Source organism: Octodon degus, unplaced genomic scaffold (genome assembly GCF_000260255.1).
Source record: "Octodon degus isolate 3935 unplaced genomic scaffold, OctDeg1.0 scaffold00010, whole genome shotgun sequence".
Lineage (NCBI taxonomy): Eukaryota > Metazoa > Chordata > Mammalia > Rodentia > Octodontidae > Octodon > Octodon degus.
In genome coordinates, this window is record NW_004524586.1 from 927,479 (window position 1) to 953,953 (window position 26,475).

The 26,475-nt window shown below is 45.7% G+C and overlaps 1 protein-coding gene across 1 annotated transcript in view; it reads left to right on the forward strand.

Annotated features, from left to right (window-relative positions):
* Positions 1–26,475, forward strand: part of Pde6c (phosphodiesterase 6C) — a 49,386-nt gene that overhangs the window by 13,538 nt on the left and 9,373 nt on the right. The window contains 10 exon segments of the mRNA XM_004625486.2: positions 612–659; positions 3,576–3,725; positions 4,298–4,441; positions 5,627–5,695; positions 10,527–10,673; positions 10,904–11,011; positions 11,698–11,807; positions 16,467–16,554; positions 24,348–24,448; positions 26,322–26,468. Of these exon segments, the coding sequence (XP_004625543.1) occupies positions 612–659; positions 3,576–3,725; positions 4,298–4,441; positions 5,627–5,695; positions 10,527–10,673; positions 10,904–11,011; positions 11,698–11,807; positions 16,467–16,554; positions 24,348–24,448; positions 26,322–26,468 (1,112 nt within the window).

Consider the following 26,475-nt stretch of genomic DNA (forward strand, 5'->3'; position numbering starts at 1 on the left):
AGAGAGACAGAGAGACAGAGAGACAGAGAGACAGAGACAGAGAGACAGAGAGAAAGAGAGACCAATCCTAGCATCACAGCTCACACCTGCCCCAGAAGAACAGCCTTTCTGTCCAGGTTCTCATCCCCTGGTGCGGAACAGCTAGTAGTTTTGAATTTGAAGGGGATTGGTTGACAGTTGAGTGAGAAGGAACAAAGATGGTGCTTACTAAAGGCCAGCAAAACAGCTCAGCGGACTAAGTGCCTGCTTAGGTGAGCTCAGAGACCACAGTCCGATCCCCAGCGCCACATGCAGCACTGCTCCGCCCCCCCTCCCGGGCACACTGAGGCGGCCCTGAGACCCAGTGCTGTAGCGGAGGCTGAAAACAGGAGGCTCACTATGAGAAGATGGCACTTACTGTCACCAGTGACTAAGCAGAAGACAAGCCGACTCAGTGAGTGGCTGGCAAGCATGGCCAAGCTAAAATCCAGCATGTGCAATTTTACCATAAGCAGTTAACAATGGCTGACGTCAGACACCCTTGCTCCTGACGCATCCTCTCTGACTCTCCTTTCGGTTTAAATGACTGCACCACGAGATGTTTCAGAACTCTTTTCTCCTCTTGCTTACAGATATGTAACATGTTGAATGCCCCTGCAGACGAGTACTTCACGTTCCAGGTAACTGCCCTCAGCCACACCTGGCCCTTCAGGCTGGAGTGGGAAGCAGATGTTGTCCCCTGTCCTCAGTCCCCAGAGACTGCCACATGGTCAGAAATGTCCAACAGGCAGACTCACGGCCCACGACCCACTCACCCTGGCAGTAGCCACCAAGTAGCAGATCCTTCAGTGAAGGACAGAGGAGCCGGAGAGCACGGGGAGGAGTCGGGGAGCCCCACCAGCACCGGTCAGGGTTCTCTCCCACTTCTGGTCCTTGAGTGGCAACCACAGAGCCTAAATTGATGTTCAATAAATGTTCATTGCATGACAGTTGGCTGGACACATCCTGTGGCCTGAATCCTGCCCTGTGACTAGCTTTCTCAACAACTTTCCCCTGCCTCTGATTAGCAACAGAAAACATTTGTTTTGGGTCCCTATACTTCCTGCTTCTCCCCTGACATTCAGAGACTCAGCTCCTGAAGAACACACTTCTGTTCACCACATGCAAGCCCCCAAACCAGCCACCATGTGTATGCTGGCCCGGCTGACCCCTGCCTCTCCATTGTCACAGCTGTTGGGGTTTGAATGTATCCCTAAAAGTTCATGTGTTGGAAACTGAATCCCCAAACTCATAGTTGATGGGTCTTCAGGAGGTCATTAGGGTTAGTGAAAGTCGTGAGAGTATTGTCCCTAAGATGGCATTAGTGACATTATAAGAAAAAGAGCCCCAAGCTCATCTCTTGCCTTTTTACAACTCCAGCACGATGCTTTTCACCATACTGTGTGGGCGCAAGAAGGCCCTGCCCAGGCGGTGGCGCGGGGACCCAGGGCTTCCCGGCCTCCATACCTCTGGGAACTGTGCATTTCTTTTCTTTCTAATTTACCCACTCTGTTCTATTATAGCACCAGGAAATGGACTAAGACAGTGGTTTTCTGCTTGGGCTTGGCTACAGCACTCAAGGCTCATTTTTCCCCTCTCCAACTTCACGTCCTTCACCAAAGGCCCCGGCTGTCACCTTTACTATGCCCTGCCCCACACGTCCTTCCCTCTCTCTTGCCACCCCTCCAGCCTCCACCTGTTCTCCCGCCGCCCTTCTCTCCCACTGTGGAAGACGAGCTGCCGTGGGCTCTGAGCACCTTCTTTCTGCCTCCTGGCACTGGTTGCTCTGCGTCTTGCACTTAACAAACATTTACTTAAAAAAGTCCTAATTCTAGTGAGGTATGGAGACTTCCCTGGAGAGCACCAGTGTTCCCCATCTTCCTTTTTCTCTTTGTGTCTGTCCCTCTGTCTCTGGTCCCCATGCCCAGCCCACAGCTCTGTCCATGCTTAGATGGAGAGGCTGGCCTCCTTGCCATCTCCAGGAGCAAATCACACTGGCTTGGTGACAGGGAAGGCTCCCCAGGTCTGCCTGCCAACCCTCCACCTACTGGCATGGAGAAGCACAAGCACCAAGCAGTTGCATCAGCTCCCACTCCTCCCTCCCTATAGCCGAAGCCTACTTGTGACCACAGTGTGTGCAGCTTCGAGCCTTCTGTCTAGAAACACCATTTTAGGGCAGAGTGCACAGCACGTGAGAGGGGAACCGCAGTTTTCTGAAGGGTCTCAAGCCTGCGGCTGCCACCCCACAGCCCACGCCCACAGCCCATGCTCACGTTGGTTCTGAGGCTGGCACCACCCAGGCTGCTCCTAGACCGGGCCTGAGCTTAGCGGGAATGATAATACAGACCCACCCCAGGATGCAGCCAGATTCCCTGCACAGGCAATCCAGGCCAGGGATCTCTGACAGCCCTGCACAGAGGGGCAAACAAATACTTGCTTCTCAGCAGAAGGCCCGGCGCGGTGGCATACACCTCTGTCCTCAGCACTGGAGAGGCTGAGGTAGGAAGATGACTTGAGTCACCACAAATTTAAGACCAGCTTGGGCTGGTCTCTCTTAGAATGAGACTCCACTTTGAAAATAAAAACAAAACAAACACATCAAGAAGCAGTCAGTGAAGCTTATTGTATCTGGAAAGCTTTAGGAAGTGCGCATGTGCACCTGAGACCATGAAGTCACTGTGCACAAATCCGCGGTACAGTTTCCATTCACGTTTTGTCCCTGATTCACACAGTGGCATAACTATGTCAATATTTCTCAGAGTTTTCCAAGCATGAAGATTTGGAGAACACTATGTATTGCATTTTATTTTCCAAACTTTTGACCACTAGGGCCTATAAGCTGAAGTTTGGTTTTCTCTGCTCTTCATTTCAATTACAAAGATTAATGTTAGATAATAAACAATTGACTTGCTTACATAATAAATAATTGTTTATTGCTAACTGTTATATCTTAGCACCATCCCATCCTTTATTTGAAATTTAGTAAATTAAGCAATATCCGCCTTTTGATAACTAAAAATATAGACTCAGCAATCAAAATCAACAATTTTAAAGCACTTAGAGTCTATCTAGATGCTAAATTATGTGATTCATAGGACATTCATAATGGCTGTACAGTCAATTTTTCTGACATGAAGAGGGATTGGTACAGGTAGCACTCAAATACTTACTTACACTAGACGTGGGTGGGGTGTAGTGGCCGTTCAAGGGTGTCCGTGGCAAAGGAGCGGTTCTGGGAGCCCGACGCCAGCAGTGGCTGCAGATCAGCACACGGACAAGCCTGAGTCGGACTGTGGACGACCGGCGCTCGCACACAGAAATAAGTGCATGTGACGCGGTGATGCTTACCTGAGCTCTGGAGACTGCACACCGTACCCAGCTTTGATTTCGCACCACAGTGCGTGATTTTGCCCGACATGCTGCCGCTGGCAGGAGATGGGCTCCTGGACTTCTCCGTATAATTTTTGCAACACCCTAGGAATCTGTAACTATTTCAAATTAAAAAGTAAAAAAAAAAAAAGATGAAATAAACATAGTGGTTTCCCGATTGTTCACAGAAAGGACCTGTAGATGAAACTGGCTGGGTCATTAAAAATGTCCTGTCCCTGCCTATCGTCAACAAGAAAGAGGATATCGTGGGAGTGGCTACATTTTACAACAGGAAGGATGGAAAACCCTTCGACGAGCACGATGAGCACATTACTGAGGTAAGCGCAAGAGTAAGATAATGGAGGGAGCGCAAGTCATGAAATAATGCGGGATGCGTAATTATTTATTATCCCACAATGGTATTTTGAAGGGCAATTAAGGTATGAGTCACACATGGTTACAACCAAAATGGTGGTGTTGTGTCATTTCTGTTTCCTGACTTCCTTAAACGGCAACATCTTTTAGTAGTTTGAAATGTAGCCAAACCTAATGGTCTCTGCTCCTAGAAAAGCAGGAAGGCATATTTCTGTCCTCCTTCCTGCCTCCTTCCTAGTCTGGCTCGCGCTGGTTCTCATCTCATTTACCTCCCTGCTAACTTTCAGGTCCAGTTTCGTTCTACCAACTTTTCTAATTTCCCCAGCAATAGAAAATTCATGGTGTGTGGCAGGGGCTTAGCAGAGTTTGCTGTCTTGGGTAATAAGCTCAGTGGCTTTTCTTATATCAAGATAAAGAACTGGGGTCTTTATTAAAATAAGGAACTGGGCTGACTGGTAGGAACCCACGAGGATGGTGCCCCCAAGTCAATTTCCCTCCGACTCTAGAGAAGCTAACCACCTTTCACACATTCCAGACTCTCACACAGTTTCTTGGATGGTCTCTTCTAAACACTGATACCTACGAGAAAATGAATAAGCTAGAGAACAGAAAAGACATTGCCGAGGAAATGCTCATGAGCCAGACCAAGGCAACCACTGACGAACTTAAGTCTATTCTGGTAAGTGGGGAGCACAGTTCTGTGGACACTGGGTGGTGTGAATGCTAACTTCTGGAAACCCCCTGCTTACCCTGGAATCTGACAAACAGGAGGTTTAGCCTGAGATAGGAAGGGAAGGCAGAGGGGCGAGGAGGAGCCTGACGCCCGGTGTACATGGATCCTTACTGGTGTCCAGACGGTTCGGCTGAAATGGCACTGGGTTAAAAACAGTTCCCGGGTCTATAAGAGCTGGTACAAGGCCATCTAAATTTAAATGCATTAGCAAAGGAACCAAATTCAGGAGGAGCAGTGTAGCAACCCATCAGCTCTTATAGCATGATGCTGCACAACAATAACCAAAACAGCTCAGTGGTATACTGTAATGAACATCTCTCTCTCACTCGTGATTTGGGAGTTGACTGAGTTTCTTCCACCTTGCCTGGGTGAGGCTCCAAGCTGTGAATCTGAATGTCTCTGTGGCTCTCTTTCGTGGACTGCTCAATCACTGCCTGCCGCTTTTCTCACATTGGTAACAGAAGTGCAGAAAAGGAGGTTGAACTGTGCGAGCGAATGGCTGATCTTTGCTCACCTCAGTCACTTAAATTATCCCTTAGCAAAGGAAGTCACATGATCAAGACCAATGTCATGGGTGGCGGGGCAGCTGGTGGGCTTCTGCCAAGTGTTCTAATCACCACAAAAGAAAGAGAAGGTGTCACACACCTATTATCCTTTGTTCTTATATTTTCCAGCTTTCAAAATGTGTGTAGTTTTCTGGAAGGTTTTTGTTTCGATTGGTTTTGGTTTTGCTGAGTGGGAAGAGTAGGAGGTAGGATACTTGATTTAAATCTTTGAGGGGTTAAAGAGGAGAAGGAGCAGGGGAATCATGGGAAACTGCTGTCAGCTGTCAGCAAAGCATATCTAAGCCATTCATTTTTCTTCTCTCTGTCTGACCTATATACATAAAATCCCCCCCCAATTTTTTTAATTTTTACTGTGGCTACTGTTACACTTTGGGAGACTAGAGAAGTCAGTAATATTAGATTATTTCTTGGATATAACTGTTCAGAATAAGGCCTTTGTATATAGAATGCGTATTTGTCAGGAAAATTTTTATAGCACATTTTAAGTGTATTTTAACTGATTTTAATGGCAGAAGAATCAGAACTCTCCATAGGCATTTCATACTTAAATGCTTCTACGTTTTAGAAATTTAAAGAGAAGTTAAATATAGATGTGATTGAAGACTGTGAAGAAAAACAGCTTGTCACAATTTTGGTGAGTGTTTCCCTTGTACCTCTGATGCATTTTCAATAAAATGTACCAGAACGTGCTTCCTCACTTTTCAAGTAGATGTTGAGCGTCCCTCATCCTGATACTTTCAGGAGCCAAAAGCACAAAAGCGCCTTGTGAAAGACTCATCCGCTGGCATCTGTTTGCTTCCTTCTGTGCTCCTGACAATGAAGTTTACAGACATACTTTATCATTTATCATTAGAGCTAAACTGAGTGCTGAAGAGGAACCTCGCGTGCAGAATCGGGGGTTGGCCCAGCACAGTACACGTCACAGCAGTAGGCCGTGCCACGGCTGCCCAGGGCCATGCCAGGGTGCCACCTGAGCACAGAGCACTGCCGGGTACCCTGACCACACAGCAGCCTGCTCCAGCTTCTCTGCTGTGGAGAGACTCGCTGCTCCCTGGCTGTGGTCACTAGGTCACTTCTATTATTTCTGATGGAAACGAGCTCTTCCAGCTCACTGGCCCCGTATTTTGGTGCACACAGTCTATACTAAAACATACAACACTTTTTAATCTCATAGGTATAGGTGGTCTCTTCCTGTTCTAGACTGTGTATTTGATTCTCTTTTTTAAATTTCAAGCTCTGGTGCTTAAACTTCTCATTTTATCTATTTTTCTTTCTATTTTAAAAGACATGTTGATCATAATTATTTTAAAGTACTCCTCTTAATACCTGAGTCATTTTTAGGCTGGGTTTTGTTTGTTTTTTACATGCGCGTTTCAGTCATTTGATCCTGCTTCACAATTTTTAAATTTATAAATGAAAACTTATGGGGGTTCTCAGTGCTATTGTTTTTCTACAAAGAGGATTAGCCTTTCCTCTGGCAGATAAGGAAGGCTGGTTTAAGACTTTGCTGGGGGACAGGAAGGGTTGGGACCCTTGTTTACAGAGTGGGGCCCTTCTGCAATCCTAGGGACTCCTGGGATATTTATCCAGATTTCAGAGACCTAGTTCCATGTGATTGAAACTAAAATAATATCGCATCTAATTTCCTGTTAGCCATTTAATCCTGTTTGCCACTGCCCCTGTGCAAGTCGCGATTCAAGGCTCTTTTCTGACTGAGGCCACAAATTACCTGCCCACGTACGGTCTTTGTGGGCTCTGCCTCCCACACTGGCCCTTTTCTCTCCTGACACTGACTGCTGACCCTTGACCCCTGTTGAGGGACCAGTCCCTCAGCCCCTCCATGGTTTTTTAAAATTTATTTATTTATTTATTTATTTATAAGATACAAGGTCTCACTACACAGCTCAGACCCACAGTGATCCTCCTGTCTCAGCCTCCCTAGTGCTGAGATTACATAGGCATGTGCTACCATGCCCAGTTTTGGTGGCCAGCACAGTGGGCCCAAGATTCTGGGCTGGTGTGGCATGTGGTACTGGGGAATCGAACCTGCCCCCTTGCACTTAGCAGGCAGGCTGAGATCACTGAGCTATCTCCTTAGCCCACGTCCATGTCTTCGTGCCGCCTGAGGTCCCTTCTTTTTCCTCCCTTTCTCTGGGCTCAGCCTCTGAGCGCCACCTCTCACCCCTTGCCTAGAAGAGGACTCTTCCTCCTCGTCTGTCCTCAGTCATGTGTCTTCTTGTGCAAGAAGGCTGATATGCGTATGGCACTTGGAGTCCCCAGCTCCCTTTGTAGGGGAGGAAGGACTTTAGGTGGCAGAAGTAGGGCACTGAGAAAAGTGCTGCCAACTTACCAAAAATAGCACATTTTGAATGTAAAATCTGTTCAAGTCAGCTAGTAGTCACTGGGAAACCTTGTTTCATGTGTTACTAACTTTACAAAAGTATGAATAAAATACCATTTTGTTGTGAGAAAAGAAATGAATGTAAAATATATTCTGAGCTAATCCTAAATCATTGCTGCATAAAATTTAGAAATTTAAACAAATATATCCTCTGTATTATGCATAAGTTCTCCAGAATTATGCTGGCGTCCTTTCCCCGGCGTACACTCTCTGTCCGTCTCTGCTCACCCTAAGCCTTTCCCCAGGGGTTCCCTTTAACCGTATGCTCAGGCGGACTGACTTTCGAGCGCTCCATGTGTCTGTGCTGGGACAGACCAGAAGAGCAGTGCTGCCTCAGGTGGAGGAGGTGACTGGCGCCTTCCTGCACCCTGGGGCCCCAGGCGCTCCTGAGGCCCCGCAGCTACCATTTCTCCTACCAGAGATGTGCAGAGGAGTTCTTAGTGAAGCACCTCATTCGTTCTTTACTCAACTTCTTCATTCATAAATTACTGAAACATACCATCTCACAAGGAACAGTGCTGGGTGCTGAGGGCAAAAGACACTATGACTTGGTTCAAGAAGCCCCTTGTGCATTAGGAAAAGAAAAATGTGAGCAGTGCCACTGTCCTGCTCAGACACATGAGGGCCCGGGAAGGCCAAAGCCTGGTGTCCGCCCAGGTGAGAGAGTCACAGAGGGGAGATGACAGACTAATGCTGGGGCTGCAGATTGGGGCACAGCAGAGACGAGACGTGTGACACGCGACGGCGTGCTGTACCAAGGAAAGCTGAGGGGCTAAAAGTGGTCGGAGTAGCAGTGAGAAGTGACACAACCTCCCGGGAGGCCTGGCATAGGTGCAGGACGAGACCGCGACCAGCCTGCGTCCCGGGATCTGGAAAATAACTTGCTCAGAGTTCATGCTGCCCCTCTGCGCGCCAGCGAGGCCAGCCAGGCAGCGGCGGGACTCCTGGAACAGTCACATCACTGTCATGAGGGCCGCAGGAGCTTCCTCCAGCCACCAGACCTCAGCTGTGTGATTCCGACAAGCAGCAAATCTTACACTGGGTTGGGGCGATAGCTCAGCAGTCTAAACGCCTGCCTGGCAAGCACAAGCACCCGGGCTCGATCTCCAGTACAGCGTGCTGTGTTGGCTCTGAGACCAGGCACACCCTGCCGACCACCCAGACCTCGCGTGCTGGCTCATGCCTGGAATCCAGCACGAGGGAGGCTGAGACAGCAGGATGCCTGAGTCGGAGCTGCATAGCAAGACCCTACACCAATAAGTAGTTAAGTGAATAAATAAAAAGCCACACCGAGTGACAGAGTGCGCACATATCAGACCAATAAAGTCTCTATCAGCCTCTCTGCGTCATAACGTGAAAAGCTGTGACTCTTCGAAACCTGTGGTTTCTGTGTCACAGTAATTTTCTATTGGCTTGCCAGTCACGTAAGTGGGGACTAGCCAGCATAACTCTTTTTATTTATTTATTTTTAATTTTCTAAGGGGCAGCATAATTCTGAGAAATTCATACTTCGATTCCTGATAAAGTGCACACTTCTGCTTTGGCACTACTTATCCTGCAGTGCGGCCCCCACCTTTATCTTTACACAGCCCTCAGGGATCAGCGGGTCCGAGAGAGCCTCCAGCCGGAGGCTCTGTGTGTGGCGCAGGACAGCCCAGCTCACGAGTCTCATGGCGTCTGCGCACTGTGCTCATGGACGTCTGTTTCTCCACAAGGGAGTGCATGTTTGAGGGACTGCTTTCCCCCTGACGTGGAGGACACACGCAGGAGTGCGTGCGAGGGCCCAGAGCCGAGACTTCAGGAAACCCTCTGGGAGCAGACAGGCTTGCGTTAAGCTGAGGTGGGAGCCTCTCTGAGGAAGGGGCAGGCGCATGAGGTGTCCACTCAGGACCAGAACTAGGGGACCAGAAGCCATGATTCTGTGCAAAGCACTCATGTACCACTGGAGGCTGCAACTTGCACAGAAGAACTGTGTCCTGGGAGGCCTACGCTTGCTAAGGGAAGTGGCTTTGGGCTGCGTCGCCCCTAAAGATCTGTCTGGCAGCCCCAGAAGGGTAGCTCTCTGCTGGCCTGCAGTGCTTCCCTTCCCTCCGTGAAAACCTCGCCCTCCTTCCTCCCACCAGCTCAGCTGAACACAGGCCCGTCTGGATTCGTAACAGCCCTCCTCGGCCACTCCGCGCCTCTCCTAGCACTAAGAACTCAGTGCTGCGCTCTCTGATGAGTCGAAGCCCCCACCTTTCAGTCTGCATTTTATAACTATTCAATAAATGAATCTTTCAACAGCAAAATCCATGCTTTTATCATGTCACGTGAACGCTCATGTGTGCTGGTCATTAGCTTCTCACAAGCTCCTAAGTCTGAACGAGTTGTGGCATAAGTGTCTACAAGTATTGCTGCGCATCGGGGGCATTCATTTACTCAGTGAACATCTACAGAGCACCTTTATGGGCGAGACAGGCAGGGTGGGCTATGAGGAGTGGCAGCAAGGGAAAGCGTCCCTGAGGCGGGCCCTTGGGGAGCGCATAGTCCAGTGAAGCGGATCCTGAGCAAGTGGAGAAAATGCAAGAGCAACCGCTCGCTGAGTATTTCTTGAGTAAGACAAGGGAGAAGTGGAGTATTAGCCGTGGGTGTGGTGCTATAACTAAACATTTTGTTTTGCATTATAGAAAGAAGATAGCTACTGCAATGGGACTTAGAATTGAATTCCATCTTTGGGGCCGGGGAGATGGCTCAGTGGAATAAATGCTTCCCTGGCAAGCACAAGGGCCTGAGTTCAATCCCCAGTTCTTAAAAAAAAAAAAAAAAAAAAAAAGAATTGAATTCCATCTTTGAGAAAGCTTTTTTAATATGCTGAATCTTAACTTTAGCACCTATAAAATGGGGATAATTTTGTATGTTTGTTTTGGGGCTAATCTACGCAAACTTTGTAAGTCCATATCTGGCTATATTGTTTCAGCAACTTGCCTGTGGTAGTCTTTTATCATATTTTGTACTTCACTGTGGGGTAGGGGAGCATAAAGGGGAAGCGATGAGCAAAGTCTGAAACAGTCTGTCTTCCCAATAGAAGGAGGACTTGCCAGATCCAGAGGCAGTAGGCCTATATGAATTCCGCTTCAGCGACTTTCCCATCACCGAGCACGAATTGATCAAATGTGGCCTGCGACTGTTTTTTGAAATAAATGTGGTGGAGAAATTCAAAGTACCTGTAGAGGTCAGATGATATTTCATTTAAAATACTATTTGATTCTATTGCTGTACCTCACTGATATTTTCTGTGGTTCAAAAGATTAACTCAGTTTGGATTTTAAATTAACTTTGTAAATACATCAGTTTAAACTCTGTCAACAAGGCCAACACATCCCTTTAGATAAGATTGTCACTGGCTTCTAACCTTTCGAGCTCTATTCCAAAGTCTGAATGTTGTTGTCTTTTGGGCAACAGGTTCTTACCAGATGGATGTATACAGTGAGGAAAGGGTACCGCCCTGTCACTTACCACAACTGGCGGCACGGGTTCAACGTGGGGCAGACCATGTTTACCTTGCTGACGGTAAGTGCGGCGTGCTGGAATCTCCCGAGTCCTGTCTGCTTCCCAGCTGAGCGTGGTGACAAATGGATATGGCCCATCACCTCAGATCTGTCATTTTGAGATTTATGAGCTTCACCTGCACCCCCAAAGGTGATGCCAAGAACGTGGGTGTCCCTAGGCACATGGGTCATCCCTCAGACATTCATCTGTGTACCTCTTAAAAATTCCATCTAGTTTGGACAACTGTACCCTGGACTTCTGCTGGTCCTTTCGGACCAGCTGGTGCTTCATTTGTTTTGTCTCATTTTTTCAATTCTTTGACCTTTTTGTCTTCTTTATTTTTTGATATATTTCTTTCTTTCTTCTTTCAATTTTACTAGCATGTATCTGGTAATATGAACAACTAATTTGAAGACAATAGAACAAATACTTCGAAATTCATATTATTTTTCTTCAGTGAAATTCTGTACCATTTGTAATTTTTCTGTTTTAATACTATTTTGTACTCCTTAAAAAATAAAATTTTTTAAAAACTACATCACCTGCTAGGTTTTGGAATTGCAAAAAATGCTACAAAATTCACACCCAAAAAAGCCCACTTACTGTAAAAACATGACAGGCCCGCTCTTCTGCCCCAGGCAGGCCTTGCTGCGCTCAGAGCAGGTGTTTAGTACTCCATGGAAATATGTGTCGCTCTGTATTTTCAGACCGGAAGACTAAAGAAGTACTACACGGACCTTGAAGCCTTTGCCATGGTGGCTGCTGCTTTCTGCCACGACATTGACCACAGAGGCACCAACAATTTGTACCAAATGAAGTAAGTGAACAGGAGAGCAGTGGGGACGCGCGCCGGTCCGGGCTGAGCACGCCACGGGAGGAGCACTCTGCAGGCTCTCGGCCGCGCTTGGGGCGTTCAGGGCCACGCTCTGTGCGTCCCCGTCCCCGCAGCGCGCCTCGGCCCTCGCCTTCTCCCAGGTGCCGGCGTCTCGCGTCCCTCTCGGCCCCTCGTCTGCGTGGACCGGGCCTCCTGCGTGCGTACTGGCTCCACGTTTCCTCCTGGCACCGTCGCTTGCTCAGGGTTCTGAGCTCCGGCTCGCGCGCTAATCCTGGGCTTCCGCCCAGCGGGCGCCTAATCCGAGCGCCTCCCCGATTCCCCGCCCTGCCCTGGTCCCCCGGCTCTGCCAAGCCTTCATTTGCTGGCTCTCCATCCCGATATGAGTGCTTCCGCCCTTTCTTGCCCCAAGAAAAGAAGTTGAGGAATACGCGTGTCAGGTCACGGTCGGAGCCATCTGGGCTCGCGAGTTACTTAAAGCCTTGAAGGCTCACTTTCTTTACATGAAATACAGCAACTACAATCTTAAAGGCCTGTTGTAAAGATTAAACTACATAATGTAATTATGTGTAAAGTCCTTGAAATAGACTCTTAGCTGTCACTCCTGTTAGGTATTACTATGCCTGTCATGATGTCGCCGGTGTTCCTCAGAACTCACCAGCCAGGCTCAGGGCCGCCCAGCGCACCGAGCGCGGCCTCCAGCTCCCTTCCTCCTCGCCAGGGCGGTGAGGCTATTTTGAAGATAAAAGGCTTTTTAGAATATGGGTTTTGTGGAACCCAGCTACTTCCTTAATCTCTATTTATTTATTTGCCATGACTGGGTGTAATATTGACCCCTCAAGGATTATGATGACAAATTAAATTAGAGATATAATATCCACATAGTAATTGCTCAAGAAAAATGTACTCAATGAATTAAAAGCACTCAGTACACAGTGACTTCTTGCCTTGGACAATTACCTGTCAGGCTTTATCTAGAAACAGTATCTCCCCGAGGCGTGGGCGAGGGATGCCTTCATCTCTAGAGCGGCCAGAGAAAGTGCTCAGGGCGCACCTGCTGTGCGCTGGAGACTACGCTAATGGCAGTTCACTGGAACTTCCCAGCAGTGTCACATGGAGGTACTACTGTCCCTCTCCATCCCACTGGAGAGACTTGGCTTCACTGACAAGAAGAGGCGGATCAGGTGCGACGTCTCACCCCAAGGGTGGCACGAAGGATCTGCTCCTGCGCTGAATTTCTGGGATCTTGATTATTATATGTCTGTGTTTTTAATTGGATTGATGTTATTTGGAGTTCTATGCGCTCCAGTTACCTGAATGTCAGACTGTTTCCTCATATTTGGGAAGTTTTCTGCTACTACTTCTGCCCATATTCTTTTTATATCATTTGTATTAACTCCTTCTTTCACATTGATGCCTATTAGTCTTAAAGTTTCTCACACTAGGAGAAAATATCATACCATGTCTTATAAGTAGATTATAAGTAAAGAAACAATATAAATCATAAAACAAAAATTAAAGTTAAACAGTATTCAGAAAATTAAATATTAATTCAAAATTAAATTAAATATTTCAAATAATATTCAAAAATTAAAATTAAATTGTGAGTCCAACTAAGAGGCCAGAATGTAGTATATCATATGTACGAACCTATGATCAATTCAGAGTACTCACATAGTATTTGATTGGGTTTACACAAAAATATCAACTAAGATAAAGTTTTCATGGTAGTAAAGAATTACTAAGAATAAAACATAACAAAAATACTGAATGGCAAATATAAGACCAGCACTTCTAACAGTGTGGGGACAGGATATCACACAAAGTTTTAGTATGTGGTGGACGTGGACTATGTCCATGACGCTTACTGGTGGCCAGGTGTCACTTGTGGGTGTCACTTGTTCATCTTTGCATTGTCTTGCAAATTTTGAATTATTTTTTCCTGCATCCCAGCTATTTTTAAGAGATCTGTTCTTACTTTTTTACTAGCTGCAACAGTGTCTTCAAGGTCTGAACGTCTATTTTCACTTTTATTCAAATGGTTTTGCCAGCTTGTGATTGAGGTTTTAATTTCCTATATATCACTTGAATCTTCTTCATGATTCTATTTCTTTCCTATATTTCTCATTCAAGGATTCCATCATTTTTCTATTCTCCTCTATTTTTTTTAATCAGTGTTTTCTTTAGAAATACTTAGTGCTTCTTTCATTATAGTTATCATTTTTTTAAACTTCAGAAATTATTTCTGATCTGATTTCCTCTATACCTTTCTGCAGTTGTTTCTTTACTTCCAACACTATTATTTCAGAGTTTTCAGGTGTGTGCTTTCCAATTTTTTCTATGCTATTGTCTCCTGTATTTGTTGCGGGAGGGCTCGGGGACTGAGAATGCATTTTTGCTCCTCTTTGTCATTTTGTATAACACTATCTTCTATCTTTGGTGTAGAGCTTTGGTAGAGTTATTACCTTGGCACCAGGTCTGGATCTACCAAGTTCCAATCTACCAAGTTCCAACTCCTCCAGGCGGGTGTGGCTGGCGTCTGGCTGCTGTGCTCCACTTCTTCCTGCTGCAGCCCTTGGAGGTGAACCCGCTGTGCCCCTCTGGCAAGATGTTCGTCTCCTGGGTCAGCTGGGTGGGTCTTGCCTCCAGCCTCTCTGCGGGGAGCTCTGCTGCAGGGCTCCACACTGGGCCTGTCTGATGGAGGAAGGTCCACAAACACGCAAGGCCTGGGCACATTATTTTTTGATAATGTTGTTAATGATCATTGTGCCTTTTTCCCCCTCTAGATAACACTGAAATCTTTAATAACTTCTTGCAAATTTATTTTTTCTAGGAAAACCTTACCAAACTCGCTCTTTTCTCCCTATACACAAACATAAATGTGTGTGTGTGTGTGCATGTGCATGTAAGTATAAGTGTTCTTATTCAACTATGTGTGAAACAGAGGAAGTGTCATGATATGCCACACGAACAGTTGAATAACTACTTCAGGAAATTTCACAGCGGACACAATCCTATTCTCTAACATACACTGCTTTCTTAAACTTTTCCCATTATCCCAATAATGACTTTTAGATCTGTTTTCCCCTGTGGTTCAGCATTTAATCAAGGACCACACATTGGTTTTTGGGGGGTACCAGGAATTGAACTCAGGATCTTACTCTTGCCAGGCAGGCACTGTGCCACTGAGCTATACTTCTAGGCCCACCTACTGGATTTTGCTGTTGAGTATCTTTCGTCTCCTTTAATCTGGAGTAGTTCCTCAGGCTTTTTGTATCATTCGGAGCATTGATGTTTTTGAAGATTCTGGCCCAATTGTTCTGCAGAGTGCCCTCTATTTGGATTTATCCAGTTGTTTCTTGGTTACTAAATTCAGGGTAGATGTCTTTGGCAGAAATTCTCTGCAGATGACCCGTCCTTCTCGGTACACCCCGCAGGAAGCTGCGGGATCATTTCACCCAATAGTTATGAAGTTCCATTAAACTGTTGCGGCCGATGCCATGAAATCTCTTTATGTAAAGGAATACTTTCTCCTTTGTGAGGATTAAGTACTATGTTAAGCATTATTCTGAGAATATCTAGCTTCCCAATTATGTATTTGACTTATGAGTTTAAACTAAAAGGAACGAAGTATTTCTCTCCCTTCTAAATGGAATTTGAACTTGATTCATTTTTTAAAAAATATTCAATGTTGGCACAGGATATTTGAAGATCTGTTAAAGTGATGATCAAGTATTGTTTTAAACCTAAAAGAATTAAATATTACATTCTCTTTTAACTGGAATTACACTTGATTCATTTTTGAAGACCTCCAATGGTGACACACAGTAGGTGTGTTATTTATGATCACATAATTATTGATGATCATTATTGATAATTATTGATTCATTCATCAGACATGGTCTGAGTCTTTCTCACCTGGATGTTTGGTTTTCCACACATTGCAAGTTCTATCCTTTATTAAGTAAAATGAAACTTTGCTAAAGCTGTCATCTATAGTTTCTGTTTTTCAGTTTTTCCTTCCTAAAAATTATTTATTCCCTATTTCCATGACTTCTTTCCATGTGTAGACCTCTGGCCTTACCCTTTCTCTATTTTTTATTTTATCTTCTTTTTTGCTTTCAGGATAGCTTCCCCTTCCTGAGCTAGGCGGCTCTGAAGAAAATCAGGGGGCCACTGGAGGAGGGCCCCACTCACAGAAAGCTATGATTTAACCCTTAACATGTGGGAAAGTTTACACTGACCTCACTATCCTGGGGGAGAAATGAAACCTTACTTTACGGTGATTTTCTTCTCAGTTCCTGGGAATTCTTAACAGACACTTTCTATGCAGATACTCTGGGTTTCCATAGGGCTGCTACACCTCCACCCCACCACCATAAAATCACCTCAGGAAACTTAGGATGAATCAAACTTCCTAGTGTAAACAATCATTCATGCATTCAATACACAGTATTTTTATCTTAGAAATAATATATTCTCATCTTTAAATCTAAAAAATATTTCAATATATAACTCTTGACCATTTCAAAGACCTTGATGTGGAGGAGAAGGGACATGAAGGAAGAACCCTGAGGTAGCACAGATTCTGCGCTGTGCAGACTCTGCCACCGCGGGAGCCATAGCACTTCCTTTTCCTCCTAGATCCACATCTCCACTCGCCAAGCTCCACGGGACTTCTATTTTGGAGAGGCACCACCTGGAGTACAGCAAGACCCTCCTGCAGGACGCGGTATGTGACCCTTCCTCTGGGGCGCCTTGTGGATTCTAGAGGAGAGCACTAACCCAGAGGAAACGCTTAGAAAGGGGGCAGCCTTGGGCTACAGCACCACCACGTATACTGTCTAAATTCATTAATAGGAGTTACCGCATTATAGTATTTTTGAACTGCAAAGCTAGAAGTAGCTTGAAAAAAGGGGGCCACAGAAAGTCATAGAACCTCTGTGAGTCCGTGGAGAAAAGGTTAAAAAACATAGAGTGCAGGTGAACAAATGTGACAGGGAAAAAAGGCCACGTGACCACTGACCCTCTTCAGAGTGCACTGAAGAGGACAGGGTGCACCTGAAAGGCAGGCTTTGGCAGCAGAGCCGCAGATGGGTCAGGGCGTACGACAGAAGCAGGGCCCTGCCTCGGAGAGACACTGAGTCACACTCTGGAGTCCCAAATGGAGAGACAGAAAGGTCAGAGACGGCTTTAGACAGAAGGTGGCTTTAAATCTGTGGAATTCATTATGGTTGAAAGAATTGTCATTCTTCCTTTTCAGTTTTGTTTAGGGAATATATGCCAGCATGTGTTTTTTTTTTTTGTATTTTTAGGGAAGGCCTACGGGGTGTTCAGGGCCTCACTGCTAGACTGCACGCGTAGTGATCCGCCTGTTTACAGCCTCCCAAGAGCGGAGACCGCAGGTGCGCACCACCACGCCCAGTCTCGGTTGCTGTCTCAGCGCGCCCCAGGGGCGGGACTGGCACAGCAGGCTAGCAGCTTGTGTTTAAATCGTGGATCTAATCTAGTTACATTTTCTTTAGAAAATTCCAAGCCAGGATTGAGGGGAATATCATTTGTCACAGGCAGAGAACTTGTTTACAGTTACAAGCTAATTAGGATAAATGCATCATTGGGAGGGTCGTGAGCTTTCCTCTCTTCCAGTCATAATCTTCCGTTAAAGTCCCAGAGAGGGCACATACAGAAATGTGTCCAACAACATGCACAGCATTCAGTCATTCTAATTAATAAAAGCCAAGATGGCCCACACAGCCCAGTGGGAACATCTTGTAAGGCAGAGTAACTGCGAAGAAAATTACAAGGAAGAAAATGACTTGCGCAGCTCCAACAACACACGGTGGACGAGCCGGCACCAAGTTCATGCCAACTCCGCGGCCCAATTTCTCAAGCTGCAGTGCTCTCCGCAAAACATCAACCTGTTTTCTGTTACTGTAACAAAATATCTAAGGCTGGATAATTTTTAAAGAATAGAGGTTTAGGGCCGGCCTGATAGCTCCTGCTTTGGCAGAGCGCAGTGGCCGGGTTGGATCCCCAGCGAGCCGTGCCTGCCCTGCCCCTGGGGCACGCTGAGACAGTGATTGAGACTAGGCATGGTACACACCTGTAATCCCAGCTCTGGGAGGCTGAAAACAGGAGAATCATTACGTGTCCAATCTACCTAGTGAGACCCTGTAGACACTGTCCTAAATATAGAAGAAGAAGAAGAGGAGGAGAAAAAATAAAAATAAAAAGAACAGAGGTTATTTAGAGCTCTGGGCCTGGAGGCCAGGAAGCCCAGGACCCAGCCCTGACATCTGCTCAGCCTCTGATGGGGCCTGACAGTGGACAGCAGGGGTGTGTGTCCAGGAGACATGAAACACTAGAGTGGAAAAAGCAGGCTGATTGTGAAAATGAACCCACTCCCAGATAGGCATTAATCCCTCTTAATGATCGACCTAATCCCTTCTTGAAGACGTAACCACCACTCGGAATCCTCACTTTGAGCATCAGTTTTCAACATGAATTTCGGAGTGAACAGGTGACATTCAAGCCATAGCACCATGTGACGTGAGGACACCAGTCCTCAGCCGTGGGCACCTGGACCAACCTCTTCAGACTTGCCCATGGATGAAGGAGAAGAGGGCGCTGAACACTACAGGCTCCGGGCTTCAGCTCCCGTTTACTGAGAAGGTGCCTTACAGTTGGGGCGTGGAGATGTGCCCTTGCAGGAGGCCTGCATCCTGATGCGCAGCTCAGATCTGCCCATCAGCAGACGTCAGGGCATGACAGTGTCTGTTTGCAGACAATCTAAGGAGTAGAAGTGAAAGTAATTCAGGAAGGAAAGAAAAATGCTGTTGCGGCCAACTTGTTTGTAGAACAATCTTCGATTTCTAAGAAAGGATTTTTTATATGCTACTGTTTCTGTAATGCTTGAGTAAGGCATCGTCAAATATAATCCACCATTTAATTATGTACACAATTATGGCAACAAAATACAATTAAAAACTGCAGCAAAATAACTAAAAGTTTAACATGGGAAGGCTCCTACTATCTATGTTTTCCTGTCTGGACTTTTTTTTGGGGGGTGGGGTATGTATTTGGAACAGGGTCTCACGATGCATCTCGGACTCGTAGGGATCCTCCTGCTTTTGGCCCCCCAGGGCTGGGATTACAGGTGTGCGCCACCACGCCCAGTCTCTGTGGCCCGTGCAGCACACCCAGGAGCAGGGCCAGTGCAGCCTGTGGTGCCGGGGATTGAACCTTGGTCCATGCGCTTGCCTAAGCAGGCACTTAGTCCACTGAGCTGTCTTGCCAGCCCTTCCCTTCTGGACTTTGACAGTTTACAACAGAGTGTATGTTTTCCATATTAATTTTTTTATGTTATTTACATTGCAGTCTAAATTGGCATTGATGGATATACAAAGACTGTTATTCTTTCTTAAAAAAAAAAAAAACTGCTTCATAATCCATATGATCTTTTTAAGGACTTCTCTATAATAGTGTTCGCCTGCTAATTGCAGACATTTAAAGCCTGGTCAATAGAGTTGCTAAGCAGTGCATCACAGTTTGCATTTGGGCAAACCGAACATTACGAAAGACATTTTTAGCCATCAGATACGGTTTTTACATTTAGAGATGACAATGTAGCTCCTTTATTCCATAAAGAATATGTACTCACTAAAATTTTTTAAATATGGGATTAGCCAGTAATTCTGTACTGTTAATTAAAAATTAATCCTGTAACGTTAAGCCTGTAATCCCAAAGCTGGGGAGGCTGAAAGCAGGATTACTAAGAGTCTGAGCTGCATAGTGAGACCCTGTACCAAATACATACCAAAAAAAAAAAAAAAAAAAGTCCATTAGGGAAAACATTTAGATATAGGAGCCTTCCCATGTTAAACTTTTACTTTGCTGCAGTTTTTTATTGTTTTTGTTGCCATAATTATGTACATTACTACTGAAATCCTTGGAATTTATCCAGCAATTCTAGCATTTGTGGACATTATTAAGACTTTTTGATTTTCATATTACAAAGCGAAATAAATTGCTCAGCATAAACACGAAAGCTGCTGTGGTCCAGGACACCTGTTTAACAGATCGGTCGTTACATTTGTGCTTTTTCTTTCACGCCCTCTCAGCCTGTCTCACATCATTCTAAGAAGCAGGAAAGAAAAATTAAACGCTTTGTGCGCAGCCAGGAGCGCAGCGAACGCGCCCGTCCTCCGGGCGCGGCGCGCACTGCCCTGAAGAGCCGACCTGCCCGCAGGGGCCTCCGCGTGCCTGCGGCCCCAGGCAGAGGGAATTGAAACCATTTCCATCTGTTCTGGTGCGACACAAAGAATTCACATCTTAAGGCCACCGCAAGAGAAAAGAGCAAAAGTATCCTCGCTGCCTTCAGCCCTCGGGAGCAGGGAGCGCGCAGGGCTGCGTGGAGAGAGGACCTGCGCGGCCTCGCCCAGCGCGCAGTGCGTGTCCACGACAGTGCTGGGAGCGAGCCACGGCGGAACTCCGCCTACTAACAGATTGCTAAGATCGACGAGTTAAGATTGCTGTAAGAATTACATTTACCCACTAAAAAATTCAAGTAATAAGGAAATGTCAATGACAAATGTAGGAAGTAGGCTTCAACTCCACCCGCCCAGCGACAGCGTTTCGCTGGCACGCGGAGGGCTCCACCGCGCTCACCCTGAACAGCCGCAGACAACTCAGACAACATAAAAGGTTTTTGAAAAACGGGGTCAAAGGGCCGGCGGCGAGGTAGCTCAGTGGTTGGGGGTGCGATCCCCGGCACCGCGGGCCGCCCCGACCCCGCCTCTGGGCGCGCTGAGCTGGCCCCCGAGACGGAGCAGTGAGACCCTGCACCGAGCACGGACAAAAACGAAAAAAGAAAAATGAGATCAAAGTAGAAGCCATCTCTGGCGAGAGCTGTGTTTTTCAATCAACATTACAAAGTCATATATGCGGATTGCATCTATTTATTCCTGTGCTTGTCTTCTATTCGGGGGCTTAAGGCAGGGTCCTGCCGCGTAGTTCAGGCTGACTCGCGCTCACTACGTACCCCAGGCCGGCCTTGAACTTGCGGCCGCTCCAGTGCGTCACCACACCCAGCCGCGTCCTTTAGAGTGCACAATTCGGGAATTTTTATGCGATGTTTCCATTTTCTTCACCTGGGAAAGCACCACTACCTCCAATATACCAAACAGTTCTATCGCCCCGATAGCTCATTTCACGTTTTGTGGTCTTTATACAAATGGTCACATGCTTCTTCCTTTCTGGGAATTCCTTATCCTTGAATGGAGCCAGACAAGGGCCCGAATCCCGCGGGGCAAAGGCAGGAAGGAGCTGGGAAAATCCTTGGCTGACACTTCTCGTCCTAAATAACCTTTCGCCAAAGCTATTTGTTTTGTCTGGAAAACACACGTCTGGGATGTTGCTTTTTCAGAAACAGGCGAGGTGCGCGCGTGCAAAGCCTGCGCGTGCAAAGCCCGCGCTCCTCGCCTCGCTGCGCCGGGCCGGCTGTCGCTGCCCGCTTCCTGTGTGGCTCTCTTCGGCCAGCCGAGAAGACCAGAAGTGGGAGTCCGTGCCCACCCCTTGGCACAGCTTTCCCCTCATCTGCGGCTGTTGCTGGTGGCGTCTCGCACTCCAGAGGGGACGACATTCCCTTGGTTGTGTGTGACGCATGTCCTGAGATCCCTTGTTCTAATTAAACCAACGGCGTTTTTCTTATTTTAAACCAATAACAAAAAAAAAAAAAAAAAAAAAAAGCTTTATGTGTTTGTTTAGTCCCAAATTTGTTCCAAAAGAATTTAATGGATTCTCTCAAAATACAATAAGAAAGAAAAATAAAATGAAAGCTCATGGAGAAACAAGGAAAATGAGGTAAGGCTTGGTAACGCCTATATACGTCCAAATCTATGCAATGACACAAACATTAGAACAAATATTAGACACTGGCCTCAACTTGGCCCAGGACATTCTAGCAACAAATCCAAAAACTGAAAAAGATCTTTCATATGCATTCATATCCACAAACTTAAAAGCAATCAGCCTTTTTGCTTTCTTTCTTTCGTGGTGCTGGGGATCAAACGTGGGACCTCGGGCTGGCCAGGCAAGTGCCTGTTCCACTGAGCTATATTCCAGCCCACAATTAGCTTGTAAGAAGCTCAGGTTTTGAAAAAAATAAAATGTACTGCCGTGCCAGCCTTGCCTCTGGGGCGCACTGAGACGCGACTGAGACCGGGTGTGGTGGCGCACCCGTAATCCCAGCACTTGGGAGGCAAGAAACAGGCGGATCACTGCGAGCCTGATCTGCACGGTGAGACCCTGTACACCCTGTGCTAAGCACAGAAAAAGAAAAAAGAAAAAGAAAATGCGAAAATGTAAAATTGAGAAAAGGTTTTTCAATTTGGAAACTTGTTCATGTTTTTACATGAAAATGAAAATGAGTGAGAAGAAAAAAGATATAAATGAAATTCAGGTGCCTTCTGTTACATATAAAGGAAACAGCGCAGAAAAGTTGAATACAGACTATTTTTGCTTGATGTAAATTAGCTAGTTTATTGTTTTGGATTGGAAAAAGCCATGACTTAACGGAGTACAGTGATGTTGTATTATTTTTCTGTCTCTCCAGACAGCTTTTTGTTGTCCACACATGCATATTTATCAAACAGTAACAGGTGTCCATGTTTACAGATACAAGCGACATGCACTAGAACAGCCGCTGCATAATAAATATTGATTGGTTTGTGCAGCAGCTGTAGACTATGTACTCTGCACAAATGGCACTTGGTAGCGGCAGTGATGTTTCTGTCCTAAGGGACTGTTTCCTTGTGTTCATCGCCTGTGTGGCTTTTAAAAATGATTTCATGTGCTGTAATTACTGATTCACCTAAAAATTTGAGACACTTACATGCACTCCCAGCTGCCTGCACTCTAATTTTTGTTCTTAGTACAGAAATCAAGACTGACTTTAAATATCACTGAAAGGCCTAGGATTCGCTTAGGAACCAGCTGGCAGGGGCTGAGCTCACCCCCACAACCAAAGAAAAGAAAAAGTGACAAATCTGTAAATTATGTGGCTGAATAATCCTGTGATACAGATTATTTGGGAGCATGACAGTGTACATCAGTGAGCACATAAGGCCAACGACTCAATTATGCAAATGGTGGCCACCAGGGACCATCAGTCCAAATGCAAGGTCACTGTCCACCTGAAGAGAGGGCCATCACTTCTTTGCCTAAAGTCAAGTATGAAACCCAGGCAGGTAAAAGGATTCAGTGTCTGTGCCCCTCTTCCTTTTGCTTCCCTGCCAAATTTAGACCAGGGTGAACATAACTTGATCCAAAAGGTTCATTTCAAAAATTTTCCTGGATTGATATGCTCCACGAGATTGCTGTAACTCTCCGAAGTAAGAAATTGGTTTAATCCAGATAATTTATCTTTCTCAATTGTTGTAATTTGGAGGGTCGCTTAGCCAAGGCTTTAATCAATCTTAAAGCTAACTGTAGTTGCTATCATTAACATATTGTATTAACAAAACAAATCACAGCTTTCCTTTCTTTTATTGATATATGCCTCATAAAATACCATTTTTTCTGCCTTACAAGGTGTTGTAAAAAGATGTGAGATTTGTATTTTGCATAATACAGTGTAAACAAGTTCTTGTCTAGTTTTTGCTTTCTTTTTTAATTTTTTATCTTTGTTTGGCACAGGGTCTCGCTACACAGCTGGGACTTGTAAGGATTCTCCTGTCTCAGCCTTCCCAGTGGCACAACACGCCCTGGGGTTGGGGCTAGCAAGCCTGTGGCACCAGGGATTGAATTTGGGTCCTTGTGTTTGCCAGGCAGGCACGTAGACCACCGAGCTATCTCCCCAACCCCCTCCCCGTACTTTTATGTTTAGGCAGGTTAACAACTATCTCCTCTTTCTAGCTGCTGTTCCTGTTCAGTGGAATTCTGCTTTGTTCTGGTACTACCAACTTCATTTCATCTGTTCTTTGGTCTATATGATTAAAATGGCCTAACTGGAATATCAGGGCTTTTAACAGCCACTCCCTGTTTTATACTCTGGTATAAAATGAAGCTGATACATATGGGAAGGAACTATTCATTATTAATAAACCCTTTGAAGAAAGGTCGTTAAGCCTTTGTAAGATATTGCAGGAATATGTTAAAAAGCCATATGAAAAAGCTTATTTTTTCTACATATTCATGAATATTAGTCATTTGCATTTCTGAAAGACTAATGTTTTCTATGATAACTCTAAAATTATATAGTAGATAATTCAACATGTCTGATATTTGGACAACTTCCAGAAATTCTTTTTATTTCAAAAACATCCTGTTTACTCTTAGACACCAGTTACCTTAGTATTTGCTGTCTACCTTTATAGTTTAAATTACTTTCCTCTAAATAGAAGGGTTTATTCAATCTATAGCACAAAACCCGAAAACTAGTGTTGCAAAGCCTAGAGCAGAGTCTGACTGGTTTTTTAAATCAAATGTAAATGATTACTTTATTGTGGATTTATTTTCACTTTACAGAGTTTAAATATCTTCCAGAACCTAAATAAGCGGCAGTTTGAAACAGTCATTCATCTGTTTGAGGTTGCCATCATAGCAACTGACCTGGCTTTGTATTTCAAGTAAGTAATAGCTGTGGAACAGGAGAGCCTCACCCCTGCGTGCCACTGCTCCTGGGAGCCACCTGCCGCACTATTGTCAAGAGGGAGTTTCACACACACACACACACACACACACACAGTTTTCCTTTTAGAGTATCAATGAGAATATCCCCAAGGTGACAATGAACTTATAGTCATCAAAAAACATATCTAAAAATTTAAGCCCCTCTTATTGCATAACTTTTTAAATTAAAAAATATATATATTTATTTATTTGGTACAGGGTCTCACTATGCAGCTCGGACTTGTAGTGATCCTCCTGTCTCAGCCTCCCCAGCGCTGGGATCACAGGTGTGTGCCGCCACGCCGTTTCAATGGCAGGCTCTGCACAGACCTGGTACAGACGGGGTCCTTGCGCTTGCCAGGCAGGTGCCTGGATCACTGAGCTATCTCCCTGGCCCTGCGCAGCCCCTTATCAGAAGGAATTTGAATTAAGAAATTCATTTGTGCTTTGTCAGAAGAGTCATGCCAAGAACCAGAGATGGTGGCTTTTTCCCTGGTTAGCACACGCTGGTCCAAAACGTAGTATGTGATGCTTCCAGCTCAGAAACTTGGACCTGCCAGTGCCTGGAAACTGGATGATCTTGGTGGGAACGATACACATGCGTTAAGTTCACAGAGCCAAGTTCTGTGCCTGCCTCGTTATGATAGCGTACCAAGGAGGCCACATATTCCGGGTGTTCACACGTTCTTGGAAGTGAAATATAAAGTTACTTGGTGAATAACACTTAGAACAAGGTGAGATAATTAATAGGATCCAAATAATCAATGACTCGAGCACTGCCCAATTATGCTTTTTTGATCCTTTTTAATTACAAAACAGCCATTAAGTAGTTCAGATATGAAGGCAAGTATCCATAGCCCAGGTTTCTACACGCTCAATTTTGCTGCATTTGCCTCTGATCTTATTTCTTTAAGGCAGAAAAACAGTGAGTGACGAGCCTAAGACACCATTGCTATTCTGCCATGGGCGTTCTTCCCTTCTCCCAAAGATCGCATCTGTTCATTGTGCCTCTATTCCACTCATGCTTTCATATGGCACTGCTAAGTGCTTTAAGTTTTTTCATGTATCATACTGTCTGCACAAGCCTTCCTGGAGTTTGCGCTCCAAGCAACACTACGCCTGAGAGGTTTGCCCTTGTCAGTAAGTGGGAGGCCGCTTCGTGCATTTCAGCTTCCCTCAGAAGCTGAGGCATACGCTACTCAGCTGTGAATACATTAAAATGAAGCTGCACGTTCCTCTAGGCATGGATGCTCACAGAGTCTTCCAGTTCTCACCCGTGCTACACTATATACGCCTGTGCATACAAGTTCCTCTTAGTACACAAGCGCGGGCAAGAGTGCTGCATGCCTGCATGTTCAACCCTGCTCTCCCGCGTCTGTGCCGCGTTGCCTTACACCAGGAGTAAAGTTCTTGCAATCCCACACCGGCCCACCTGCACAAGTAGAGCTTACCTTGCTAACCTACTATGAGATGGGACCCTGTTCTTCAAATGTGTATTTTCTTATCAGTGAACTTAAGCCTCCATGTATGTTGGGTTCTACATTTTGGTTATACGTGCCGTGATTTATTGGTCTGTGGCCTTTCTGCTCCTGTTATGGCTCCTTTCTACCCTGTACAGTTTAGTTTTACTGTGCTAAAACTCCTGTGCGCTCCACCGCGCTCCACGCTTTTCCTGCCCAAGCCTTTTCCCTCCGGCTGGTCCCTCAGCACCCAGCCTCAAGTGCCCTGCCCCGAAGCAAAGTGGGGGCAGGAAGTAGGAAAGGCACAAGCTAAGGTATTTTCCCTCTGCCTTTATACGAGGAAACCGCAGCGCAGCTGCGTCTTTTCTAGGAAGAGAACCATGTTTCAAAAAATCGTTGATGCTTGTGAACAAATGGGAACGGAAGAAGAGGCCATCAAATACATCACCATCGATCCAACCAAAAAGGAGGTCATCATGTGAGTACTCTGAACTGTGCTTCTCTTCCAGCAAGAACAGTGTTTG